Here is a 12,182-nt window from a genome sequence, read left to right as displayed (position 1 = left end):
GGAAAGTTGTTTCTGTTTTAACCCTTGGAGTTTTAATAAATTCCGAGGAACCTTTTTGTTAATACAAAGTACAAGAAGTAACTGACATTGAGTAAGTCTGCAACGCACCTACTGGCATTACAGCCAGTAATTGTACAGACCTGATGCCAAGAAAATTTTGCACAGAACCTCACAGTTAAGTAAATCCACTCCACACGCTTTATTAACACTAAGGTAACACAACAGAACTTTAGGTAATTAAAGTTTAATTAGTTGTTCAATGAATTACATGGGATTTCATACGAGAACTTACAGTCATTCTTTGTAACTCACAAAACCCTCCCAGCAAAACCAAAAAGGTCCAAGAACTGCCCCAAAGTCATTATTCAAGTGCTTGATTTTCTTCTTGCTGGTTACCCTGAAAAGTAACACAATAATAATGATTACAGTGGGACATTCAAATACCAAATGTCTGCGTTATTTCAACAAGCATTACCAGCACGTTCTCCTAATAATTTCTAACTCTGAAGCAACAGAAAATTATAATCAGTCTGTTTGTGCTTTTGCACAGGGAGCAGATACAATAAGAACATCTTACACTTCTGATGCATGTGATTTCACTATAGCAAAATACAGATCAACATTAAGCATTACAACAAAATAAACTACTAAGTGCATTACGTCTCAGACTAATCACCTAATCTGGAAGGAAAAAGCAAACGTGCAGTGGTGCTTTAAGTTTTATCAGTGAAAGAATCACAGACTGTGGTTTGTCTTTTCTTCTTATTATGTTATTAAAAAACCATGAACACTGAAAACCAAAAATAGAACACGCAGAGTTTTTACTTCAATTAAGACTGGTTGTCATTCTTTGGCCACGCTTAGAGAGGATCAAAGTGCAGACCAGTCTTCCTCACCCAACTGCTGCTGCATTTTTAGTATTTATTTTGTATTTGTGTTACTTGCAAACACTTTAAACAAAAAAAAACAACTTCATTTCCTGAAGAATCAAGGCAAGAAGTTTCACTGCTTATCAAATCCCAAGAAGCGATCTCTAAAGTGAGAACATCTCAGCAACTTAAGTCCACGTAAAGGTGCTTTTTAACACCTGGTGCTCAAATACTGTGGAAGAAATCCCAAATCCCTGCCCCTGCTTCCTTTAAAAAAAAAATAACAAAAGAACAAAATGCCTATTCAACCACTCTGACTTAACCTTCAATATTGTCAGAGTACATTACAAATACTAGAAAACAAACAAGAAACACTGATAGCTTACCATCTGCTTGATGGTTTGGGACTTTTCACATGAAAAAACAGAAAATAATTTGAATTTGAATGCTTGGTTAGTACCCTCAGTTATAAAGGTGGAAGTTAATAACAGAAGCAGCATTAAAGATGATCTTCACATTCAGGAAGCTAACTGGACATGTTCAGTAATGCTTCCTTTCGGTAACATCCTGTCAACAATGTGGCTGAAGCTATTTCTATATATTCTTTTCTTCCTGCTTTCTTTCACCATTTCAACTCTTCTTAACAGCCAGAACTCAAGAAGTCACACCACTATACTTGGCAAGAATCTCAAAACCCCAGTCTCCAGCTGCTTGACTCCCTTCACCGTTTCTCCATCAACTCAATTCTCTCCAACAAAAGCAAGCTCTGAAAGCAAACAGCACAGGGCAAGACTCCAAAAACAAGACAGAAACCAAACATTGACACCACTAAAGAAACAGATGAATGAGGTGTTTTTCCTCCATTGTATTTGCTACTTGCAGTTCCTCAACAATGTTTTCAGCCAGCCTACCTGACTAGATAGTAAATGGCCTAGAGTAAAACAGCTGCTTTATGATTATTAAGATATAATTTCTCAATAAAGCACCTTCAACAAGACCTTGCTGCAGAAACAACACTGTGTATGGTTCTCCTGGCCCTTCTATAATCGCACGTATTACAAAGACACGCTCAGTAACTTCTGAAGCAATAACATCAACAGAAAAACATAGCACTCCAATGCCTGAAAAGCAGTAGCTATCATCTTCATCTCCACCCTTTAACAGGAAGCGTAGCACCACACCTTTACAAACAACGGATTTTTAAAGGGTTTTGTTTTTTGGGTTTTTTTTTTTCCTCCATTTAACACCGTTCCTTTTCAGAAGGAAACCCACTATTTTCTGAAACAACTAAGAACCTTGCACATCTATCTGAAGCCATGGAGTTGCACCTTACTTCTAAGGCTCAAGTTCAGCTATTAACATGACTTTATGCAAATGACTTAATCATCATACGAATTTCCCACAGCTACAAAGAACCCCCCAGTCCCATTATCACTGTACCTCAGCAATACATTATAAACAAAAAAAACCAAAAATGTGGTGTTTACAGATTGGAACACAGCTGCTGTACTCACAGACAGACTATACAACTACTTCTCCACTTCAGGCAGGTTAATCTTCCACCAAACAACTCCTTGTTCTTAAACTGTTGTCTTTCTTTATACAACACTGCATACCTGCCTGATCATTTGTCCATGCAATCAGCACGAATTCAAACATCCCCTTCCCGCCCCCAAACAACTTCTCTAATTATTGCTCACACCTAGAAGAGGGTAAAAATAAGCAATCAAGTAAGAACAATCTCTGTCTCACCTGTAGAAAGTCAGTCCCAGGAATTAAAGTATTGCAGCACTCCAACCTAAAACTGTACTGTCCTAGGAAAGTGCTGCTTTGAAGAATTAACTTGAAATTTTCAGCTTCATCAGCGCTGGTGTTTGTTTTCTCCTGATCCAGCTGCCAGTAATTTTTCTGAGCCAGTGAATTACTTCCAGAAGCCCAACACGTTCACCTACTAAAATTGAAAGTGAAAACAATTAGGGACACACAAACACACACACCAAAACAAAACAAAAATAGTGAAAAACAAAATTGAGACAGACACACACCACACATTACATACTTCATGTTAGCGAAGGGTTTGGACACACCATGCAATGCCAATGTCCTAGGATCTCAGTGTCCCCCTGCACATATTAAAAGATACATTTGTAAAACATCTGATAACTAAGACAAGGAGAAAATTATGATTATTCAGTAACACTTGTGGATAACTGAAACCTAAATAGATAGTAAACGACAAGCATACCTATTTGAGGCTCCTCTGATCTCTCAACTGTGAATGCCTCAGTTACTGGTGACACTGCAGTAAAAGACATCAGCAGTCGACTGATGGCGTGGTTGCCTCCTTGAGCACAGCACTACTTCTAAGTAGGTTTATGCATCCCTTCGTATGCATTATCACTCAAACAGTCAACAAAGAAACATTTTTCTTTTCTAAAATGTTAAACCATACATGTGTCTGTAAACTGCATGACTGAAAACCTTGTTATTTACTAATGCAGCCAATATTTCACACATATCAGCTACTTTCTTGTTCCATTCACAGACTTCAGGAAGACAAGTCACTGAACAAGGAGTTTGCTGTGTATACTCTAAGAAACAGCTCTTCCAAAAACTCTCCCAGACGCTTCCCTCACAGTGACTGGAATGATCATCCCCTTTCAGGTAAGGAAACAGAGCATGAATTGAATGATGCGAGCTTCTGATAAGCTAAACTAAAAGTGATAATAAAAGTCAATACAAAACATTTTCAAATGTAAAACATGCAAAAAGAACCCCGTGGTATCACTAACGTGTTATCTGTCTCCACTGATGAGCAATGAGGTGGCATCTCTCGCTCCTCCTTTACAGTGACAATGCTGAAGTCTCCATGTTCAGAACAAGCAGCCTCTTTAGACAACGGGTCACCATCATCATACCTGCAAACCCAACCCAAAATTCTAATTTCAATGTATTGTTCTGTAAAGATGTTTTGTTTTCTCTAGACTACCATTACATATTTAACAATACAAACAAAAAATTGAACAGAAAAGCTTCTAGAAATGATAGCCAAATTATACACTTGAGCATACAGCTGATTTTATTTTCTCATTCCTTATATACTCCCCTCTCAGCTGCAACCTTTTGAGTACTATCAAGAAAATTATTTAATTTGCCCCCTTCACATATAAAGAGAGTACACTACTAACGTTCCGTCAGCTGCTATTAAGCAAGCACTGTCTGACAATGTTCTTTCTTCTTTCACAGTGATTCTTCTCACACCCCCAGGGAGGGGACAGATGGGAGCTTTTGTCAGCGGGTCATAGCTGTCATACCTAGAAACAAAACAGCTGATGTGGATGCCAGGAATTTACATGGTACTATTAAACAGAAGAGCATGTTGACAGTCTACTCACAAGTCCAATAAAAACCCAGCGACTTCTGCATCGTTTCTGAAATCCAGTTTTTCCTTCAGCGTCAGCCATCGGTCGATATGATTTCCAACATAAATCCTGGTTTTCCCTCTCCTCCTATCAAGACTTTGTTTTCTCTTTTTCTTTTCCAGGAAAGACAACACCGGTGGTCTTCCACACCTCTTCGTTGGCAGCGACATCGTAAGCCTAGTAATAAAGAACAGATCGCTTAGGGAGAAAGGTTATACCTTAGCAATGAGAGCCACGGCGGCAGAAGCTGCTCCCAAACATGGGACACGCTTCACTTCTACGAAATTAAGGCCCCAAAACTGCGATCACCTCACGAGCTGCGGCGCCCGTCCCTCCCCAGGCTCCTCCCACCCCACCCCGCCCCGCCCCGCGACCGCAGCCCCCGCCACTCTCCGAGCGATGCTTGCAGTCGTGCCGCAGCGCGGGGCCCTCCGCAGCCCGGTCTCCCCCCGTCCCCGAGGGGAACCACCGCCCTCGCGGCCCCAGCCGGCCTCCTACCTGTCCGCTTCCCACCTGCCCTCGCCGCGAGGTGCTTCCCCTCTTCCCAGGGAAGCCGCCGGCCTGCGCACAGCCCGCCGCAGCAGCGCAACTCCCGCCGGAGGTAAACAAGGGACACGTGACCGGCGCTGCGCGCACTGATGACGTACGGCTCCGCTGCGATGAGGCGCGTCGCGTGCTGATGACGTAATACCCCGCTGTGATGGCGCGCGGGGAGCGGCGCGTGCTGATGACGTACCGCCCGCTGTGAGGGGCGCTTTGGGAGGCGTGCTGGAGTAGCGGTTCTAAGCCTTAAAAATCCCTTTTGAAACGTTAAAATGTGCGGTTAATTACAGATTCTCCTCCTCACAACGGCATTTAAAGACGCTGAGGTTAGAAGCGGTATCTGTAAGGTACCAGCGCTGACAGGAATCGCGCAGTCCTGAGCTGGAAGGGACCCGGGGGGATCGAGTCCGACTCCCTGCCCCACACGGAACCGCCCCAAAGCACGCAGGAGGCGCTTCCCGTTCTGCACACCTACGAGGGATCGCTTTTAATTTGGCTCCAGTGACGGTTTTGTACTGGTTGGGGTTTCCATGACTGGTAACCAGCCGCACGACAGCCCCGTCACACGGCGTCAGCGTTACCACAGCTGAGCAGATGGTGCTCTGGAACAGTCAGCACTCACTGGCACAACACAGCTTTAAACATTCGCTGCATAAGTCCAGAACGAGGGTCACAGTGCGCTTCTGCCATGCAACAATTCCCAGCATGAATTGCAGGACACCTCGTGAGCAGCCAGGCTGAGGAGCAAAGCCAGGACCGTCCCCTCAGTTGCCTGTTTGACTTTCGCACTGAAAGGGAAATGCTACATAAATCCCACTAAAAGCAAAATGAAACCAATTCCATTTGAAAATTGATTTAGAATCGGAACCCATTTGGAAGACAAGATTTGAAAGCCATGCTGTCACAATGTATGATGTCAGATATCCTATCGGTTTCTTAGTGCTGCCATACACTTCTGCTTACACATGCATTCTTAAATGTCTCAGAAGACAAACCACTTTTATTAGAAGTATTTATGGGTGATTTTACCTAAAGAATGTAAGGACAATCACACCTGCTGATTTTATTTTTCTGCTGTCAATTTTGATGATTAACATAGTTAAAGAAGTTAGCTCAAAAAGGAGGAGATGACTGAAGACTGTGTAGCAACATTTATTTGACTGCTGCAACTGCTAAGAAACGTGACCCAAATAACATATTTTTGTTCTTCTTTTGTCCAATATTTAGATAACTTGAAAAAAAAGTATTTAAACTTCTCATTACCTTTTATCATTTACAACAGAATCTCAGCAGGTTTATTTCAGTGTGCAAGTTAATTGCAAATTATAATCTGTAAAAGAATTCTTGTAGCATAGTTACAGCAGTCAGCTGAGCAATGCTTGCCTGGAAATCTCAGAATACCTGAGCTGAGGAGTTAACAGCACCCTCAGTTCAGCTCCTTCTGGGCCTCTTCTTTTTAAACACTCTAGCTAGATAAAGAATGAGTATTTACTGCACCAATACAATATTTACACATTTTTTTTTATTACTGATGCATCGCCTATTGGATGGACAGAGCAAAAGAGGGCAGGAGTGAAGTCTGCAGGTAGCTGTGTGGGAAACACACTGGTCTGGCAGATAGCTCAGCAGTAGTGCTGTTTGTGCACGGTGTGTTGAATTCACACACTGGGGTAGAAGGGAAGGGCCTCCAGGTATTTACAGAATGTCTGAGAAGTACAGTGGAGCAGTGTGAGTTGAACCAGGGCTGAGCAGATGTCAGTGCCACAGCCCAGAGACAGCAGGAGAGAGAAAGGACAGGGATAGAACCTGAGAGAATTACATTCAGACAGGCACTGCCCTGTGGTAATGCTATAATCTGAGCCCCGAGGCAAGGCCCGAAAGGGCCAGGAACCCACAGCACTCCTCTTGTTGGGAGTCGTTTCTCTGCAGCAGGTTTTACAGGCGTTGTTGCAATCCTCGTGCCTGTGCTGAAGGGGACTTCTGGACTAAGCTGTGTAACCCTGAGGCCTCAGGGTCTCAGCTTGAGGAGAACAACGCAGAGCAGAATGCAGGAGGTGCTCCAGGTAGGGAAGACACCTTCACTCAGGGTTCCTCAGCCCTGTGCCTTCAGGGTCAGTGGGTGCCGTGTGGGGAGTGCGGAGCAGCGTGTGAGTGAGGCAGGGCGAGCTGCAAGGCTCTGAGAGCTGAGAAGGGCTGTAATGGCTCGGGCTGGAGGGGCCGCACATCCAGCCGTGCCCTGCCGTGGCGGGCTGCCTGTTAACAGCTCAGGCTGCCCAGGTATCTGGTAGAGTCAGGGCATAAGTAGAAAAAGAAAAAAAATATGGAACGCTTCACGAATTTGCGTGTCATCCTTGCGCAGGGGCCATGCTAATCTTCTCTGTATCGTTCCAATTTTAGTATATGTGCTGCCGAAGCGAGCACGAGTTGCCCTTCCGTCTGAGCGGTATTTATAGCTCAGATCACTGAGCTCTCATAGGATAGGGTGAGCCCGCGGTGAGGCAAGCACAAAGTGTGTGCTGGGGTACACAGACAGCATACGGCACTGGCAGAGGTGCGGGGCAGCTTACGGGGAGCGGACCTGAGGGGGCGAATCTCCCCTAGTGAGCACCGCGCTATGCAAATATGCGCGCAGCACTGTGGGGCGGCGGGAGGGGCGGGTTGCCCGCTGGTGTGCGGGCTCGGCGGCCGCGTCTGGGTTCGTTTCTTTAGTTTTGGTAGGACTTTAAGGCCAGCAGCGCTCGGTTCTTCGGAGTCGGCGCTGTTTCTGCGGTAGTACATCAGGAGTTTGTACTTGGTTTTCCGCAGCGGTATCCCGGTGCTTTCAGTCTCGCGTCGTTTCGCCAGGTGTCTGCACAGCGCACGCAGCAGCTGTTGCGGCGCTCAATTCGTGGGGGAGCTGCGCGGCAGCGGGGGACTAGGGGAGGGGGGGGGTCGGGTTTAAGCAGCAGCGGCTGGAATCGAGGCGTGGGGCGGCGGGACGGGCGCTGTTCTAAGTGCCGCCATGAAAGACGTGTAACGAGGAGCAGAGTGGCGCAGCGGAAGCGTGCTGGGCCCATAACCCAGAGGTCGATGGATCGAAACCATCCTCTGCTAGGCTTAATTTTCGCTCTGGGGCGAACAGCCATATTAGCACGAGCGGCATTTGTGCTGAGCTGCGTTACCGGGCACAGCCGGGCCGCACTGTGGGGTCGGGTCGGTCTGTGGTCGGTCTGTAGTGCTGACGCGCGATGCGCTCGGTGCGATGGCGACACGTAAGCTCTGTGCTGGGGCTCCTTTTATTCCAGCCCGGCGCAGTGCTTCAGTCCTGCAGTCACTGCTCTGTGTGGTTTGCCCGTCCCATCCGCTTCATGGCTCCCAGTCACCTTCTGTGGGTCAGTTCACGCCTGTGGTTGTGATGCTGGTATGTGCATCTTCTCAACCAAAGCAAGCAGACAAACGATGCGTGAAAGCAAAACGGGCCTACAGATACGAAGTGAAAGTGAGTGCAGTAGTGTTGCAAGTCTCCGTTCAGGCTGTGTTTGTATTGGCAGTGACGCGAGAGAGGGCTTAGTGGTTTTGTTTAATGTTAAGGGGCTTCTGAAATGGCATTGTTTTCACTGCTGTGATGCGTTGCGATAAAGGAACAGTAGGATTTGTCATGCGGATTGCAAGGGAAAACGCGAAGAAAGGAAACTGACAAGGGGCTCCTTGATGTGTGACTCCCTCAACAGGAGTGCCTGGGAGGCTGCTCACAAGCGGTTCCATGGTGTAATGGTTAGCACTCTGGACTCTGAATCCAGCGATCCGAGTTCAAATCTCGGTGGAACCTGAGAGTTTTTGTCCGGGACGACATTTGGTGAACGGCCGCCGTCGTGGGGAAGTTGGGTGATTCGTTGGCTTTTGGAGTGCTGTGAGTTACTGACCTGTGCTGCCGAAATCAGGCGTACAGGAGAACAGAAAAGCGAGAGAGCCCTCTCATTTTTTTTTCGTCTGTTTTTTTTTTTGCGTGTATTTTTTGCATCTAAGTTACTGCATCGCTACCTGCCTTATCTGTGTAATTTCAGACCTGCTGCAGTGTGCTGAAGTGTAACTAGTTCCTTTCTGTGCGATGAGCAACCCGTGTGAAAGCAGCAACTCGGTGCCAGCAGAACACGAGGCCGCCTGCTGAGCTCCGCAGCCCCTCCTGCTGTTTGCTTCACCTGTTTGAAAGCAGCAGTTTTCCTGCGCTATTTCTCCCGGCAACCTCTGCCGCGTCCTGCAGTTAATAGTTCAGCTGTCGTCATCCTATGTCGGACATCGAATGGAGCAGAGAGGCAGAAGGCGAGCGGTTGGGCTGCCATCAACGCTCTGTTCAGCGGTCGGTCGTGCTGGGGAGTTTTACTGCTGAGCATCGTTGATGATTTATTATGCAGCACAGGAGAGGCGGGTGCCACCGTGCGGTTCTATGGTGTAATGGTTAGCACTCTGGACTTTGAATCCAGCGATCCGAGTTCAAATCTCGGTAGAACCTGGTGGAGAGGGGTTACTTTTTCACGGCGGCGCAGAGATGACTGAAGGAGGAGCGCGTCCGAGGAGCCCTGAAAGCGCTGAGAGCCCGGGGGGGGGGAGGGCGGACAGCCGTAAGGGCTTTCCGTGGTGCCAGTTGCAGTGCTGTTCTTGTGTGTCTGAAAGGGGGCGATGCAAGATGCGTACTTTTGACAACACGAACAAGGGAGATTTTAATTTCCAAATAGTTCTCACCCAAAGTTAATCAGGTCTTTCGTTATTTTGCTAATTCGGTACGTCTGGCTGTAGCCTCGCGTTGTACTCTGTGCAACTTCAGTAGTTTTACCTCTGCTTTGCTGCCACAAACCTTATTTACTTCTAAGTGCCTAAGGATGGCTCAATTTCCCAGTACCTCCTCAGCAGCTGTCCCTGCTTGCTTACATACGGGATCGGCCCTGCTCTGTTCCGTTCTGAAGATCAGCTCAACCCTCTTTACTTCCAGGTAACTATCCACTCCCTTACTGTCCATTGGAGAAATGCAGACCGCCTCCACAGCTACCCCTTACTTTATGGAACTCAGAATCCTGCTTGAGAGAATTAATGAAAATGTTTGCAAAATTAATTAATTACATCTTTGCATGCCCTGCCGATGCACAGCATCTCAAACTAACGTTGCACGCTGTAGCAGCACCCTGTTCTTTCAGCAGGGATTGATCCTGCTATCCCAAGGTAGATCTCTTTACTGCTCCTTGCATGCTGATGTTTTAAATCAGTGCAACCATCCAGCAGCGCAGACTTGCCCTACCAACACCATCCTTCCCAGCTGAGAGCACTTCAGAACCACTGGGTGCTCCTCTGCCTTCCAGTGATGCACTGTGTGTAGTCATAGAGAACATGTTACCATTTCCAGCTGCTGACCAGAAACTTGTTCCCTTCAGAGCACAGCTGGAAGTGTCTCTGTAATCCCCAGCACTCATAAAGAGCTGATGCACTGTTGCTGTTACAGCACATTCATATAAATTCAATCATTGTAGATTGTAGAAATTTGTAAATTCAAACATTGTAGATTAGAACAAAGAGAACTTAAAGTCAAGTCCAGTTTTACATGGAATGAGACGTGAGTTCATGATCCAGTATCAAGATTTATTAGGACAATTCATGGTCATGCTCCATTTGAACACAAAGCACTGTGGTTTCAGTAACTGAACATTATTATCCAGATATAATCCAGTTGAGACCGCTACGTACAAACATGTCTGTCACTCTGTCACTCTTCTTTACCTGCAGTGGATAAACCAACACAAGGCTCTGTGGCTCAGGCAAACTTACTGGAAAAGGCAGAGCAAAATTACTTTACAACCCCTAGGAGCAGTCTCAGCACCAGGTACTGCGTAACCCAAGGTACCTACCGCTCGATGTGTTCAAGTCAGTAATACCTTAAGGCAGCTTCCAAATTGAAATTTAGCATTTCCAGTTACCCTCCCCCCATCCCTTCATTGTACTCCTTTCTAAAAATCACCTGGAGGCAGATCGTCTCAGCACAACATTCAACTGAGAAGTACAGCACTACGGCTGCCACCAACTGCTCCCTCGCTGCTGAAAAGCAGCAGCAATGAAGATTATTATTATTTACCAAAAAAATGATCAGATCTAAGTGATGCTGTAGCTTCAGAAACTGTAGCTAAAACTATGTATTGTCAGCAATGACAGACATGGCAAACGTGGACTTAAAAGCCAGAATCGAGTCTCAGGCAAGTATTCCACTATAGGCAAAGCTGCAACAAGGCTGTCTAATATATGTTAAAATCTCACTGAAAGAAGGTAAAAGGACAAAGGCTAATTAATGTTAAAAGGTCATTAAAAAAAAGCCCGACTGGCACATTAAAGAAGAGTTCTAAAAATTTAAAATCAGTTTTACTCCAAGTCTTACAAAGCAAAAAGGACAAGTATCAGACACATCACTGTTATAACACATACATTCCAACTCGCCACTAGAAGCTGTGCAGCTCAACACCTCTGTCGCTTTCAAAAGGCTGCAGGAGACATTTGCTACTGGGTCTTCACACTGCTATCTCAGTGCATTACAATGCTAAGTAGAGGGAAGAAACGGGGGGTGGATTCAACTGAAAAGGGTTGGCTTTTGGTTGAGCTGAGCCACGTGCTCGCTTTGCAGAGCAGCGCAGCCAGGCTCACTGCAGGCACTGCGCTGCTCCTGGGGTCACAGCAGGGCGGCAGGCAGAGGAGAACAGGAGCAGCAGTGGCCCAGGTTGTGCAAACAATCCAAGGGTACCTTTTCAGAATTGAAAGGCAGCGCTTTTGAAATTTAATGAAGATTTCATCAGAAAAGCAAACAACGCTATCGTACCATTTTGTCCAGTACACACACATAAAAAATAAGCACACTATACAAAGATGGAAGCAATATAATTTAAACATGCCATCAAGCTATAAACCATATATACATAGAAACGTATGCCTGTACAAACAGAACGAGACCACTTTGTTACAAGTTATTTCTTTCTAGGGAAGTTTTTGGAGGAAATCATGACGGAAAGAAAAGGAGACTGAATGGGTGAGGTGTTGCTTCCAGAAACAGGCTGTTCAGACCTTCTATGCAACACCACTGTCTGGCCTCAGCATTTATGGAGATTTTGGCTATGCCTGGGTCTTCCCATGCTTCTGGACTCCCTTCCTGGACAGAGGTAGATTTCTGTAGATGTCCTGATATTGCACCACATAAGAATAAGGTTTTTATTGAAACAAGGAACAACTTACAAAGGCTGATTTACAGGAATAATCTCATTGTGTGCCTTCAGGTAGAGCAGTAATCCAATTCATGTGCATTGGAAAAAACATCCCTCCAAGTGAAACGTTCTATTTAGTT

General features: G+C 45.8%; 1 protein-coding gene and 4 non-coding genes across 5 annotated transcripts; 3 read left to right on the top strand and 2 right to left on the bottom strand.

The window, feature by feature from the left end:
* Positions 1-228: 228 nt before the first annotated feature.
* Positions 229-7,612, bottom strand: LOC122186812. The gene is made up of 8 exons (XM_042883762.1): positions 7,373-7,612; positions 4,790-5,073; positions 4,265-4,468; positions 4,058-4,183; positions 3,662-3,787; positions 2,929-2,992; positions 2,622-2,820; positions 229-397 (listed from the first exon to the last, which is right to left on the bottom strand). The coding sequence occupies exons 1-6, from the start codon at positions 7,610-7,612 to the stop codon at positions 2,974-2,976; spliced, it is 999 nt and encodes a 332-aa protein (XP_042739696.1). The 3' UTR covers positions 229-397; positions 2,622-2,820; positions 2,929-2,973.
* LOC122186955 lies at positions 7,149-7,255 on the bottom strand. The gene has a single exon (XR_006181213.1). It is a non-coding gene; the product is annotated as a U6 spliceosomal RNA (small nuclear RNA).
* A 243-nt stretch (positions 7,613-7,855) lies between the features above and the next one.
* On the top strand, positions 7,856-7,927 carry TRNAM-CAU. Its single transcript has one exon. It is a non-coding gene; the product is annotated as a tRNA-Met (tRNA).
* A 643-nt stretch (positions 7,928-8,570) lies between these two features.
* On the top strand, positions 8,571-8,642 carry TRNAQ-CUG. The gene has a single exon. It is a non-coding gene; the product is annotated as a tRNA-Gln (tRNA).
* Positions 8,643-9,251: 609 nt separating this feature from the next.
* TRNAQ-UUG lies at positions 9,252-9,323 on the top strand. The gene has a single exon. It is a non-coding gene; the product is annotated as a tRNA-Gln (tRNA).
* The last annotated feature ends 2,859 nt before the right edge of the window (positions 9,324-12,182 follow it).

This window comes from Lagopus leucura, unplaced genomic scaffold (genome assembly GCF_019238085.1).
Source record: "Lagopus leucura isolate 7727_CA_CO unplaced genomic scaffold, USGS_WTPT01 Super-Scaffold_100040, whole genome shotgun sequence".
Taxonomy (NCBI): Eukaryota; Metazoa; Chordata; class Aves; order Galliformes; family Phasianidae; genus Lagopus; species Lagopus leucura.
The sequence above is the reverse complement of the archived record's forward strand: the minus strand, read 5'-3'. Positions and strand labels throughout refer to the sequence as shown.

Coding starts and splice junctions, on each gene's coding strand:
- LOC122186812 (XM_042883762.1), bottom strand. CDS start 7,612: ATGTACTACCGCAGAAACAGCGCCGACTCCGAAGAACCGAGCGCTGCT. Junction 4,469..4,789: donor GGCAGGTGGGAAGCGGACAG/GTAGGAGGCCGG, acceptor CTTTATTACTAG/GCTTACGATGTCGCTGCCAA. Junction 3,788..4,057: donor TTAATAGCAGCTGACGGAAC/GTTAGTAGTGTA, acceptor TTGGGTTTGCAG/GTATGATGATGGTGACCCGT.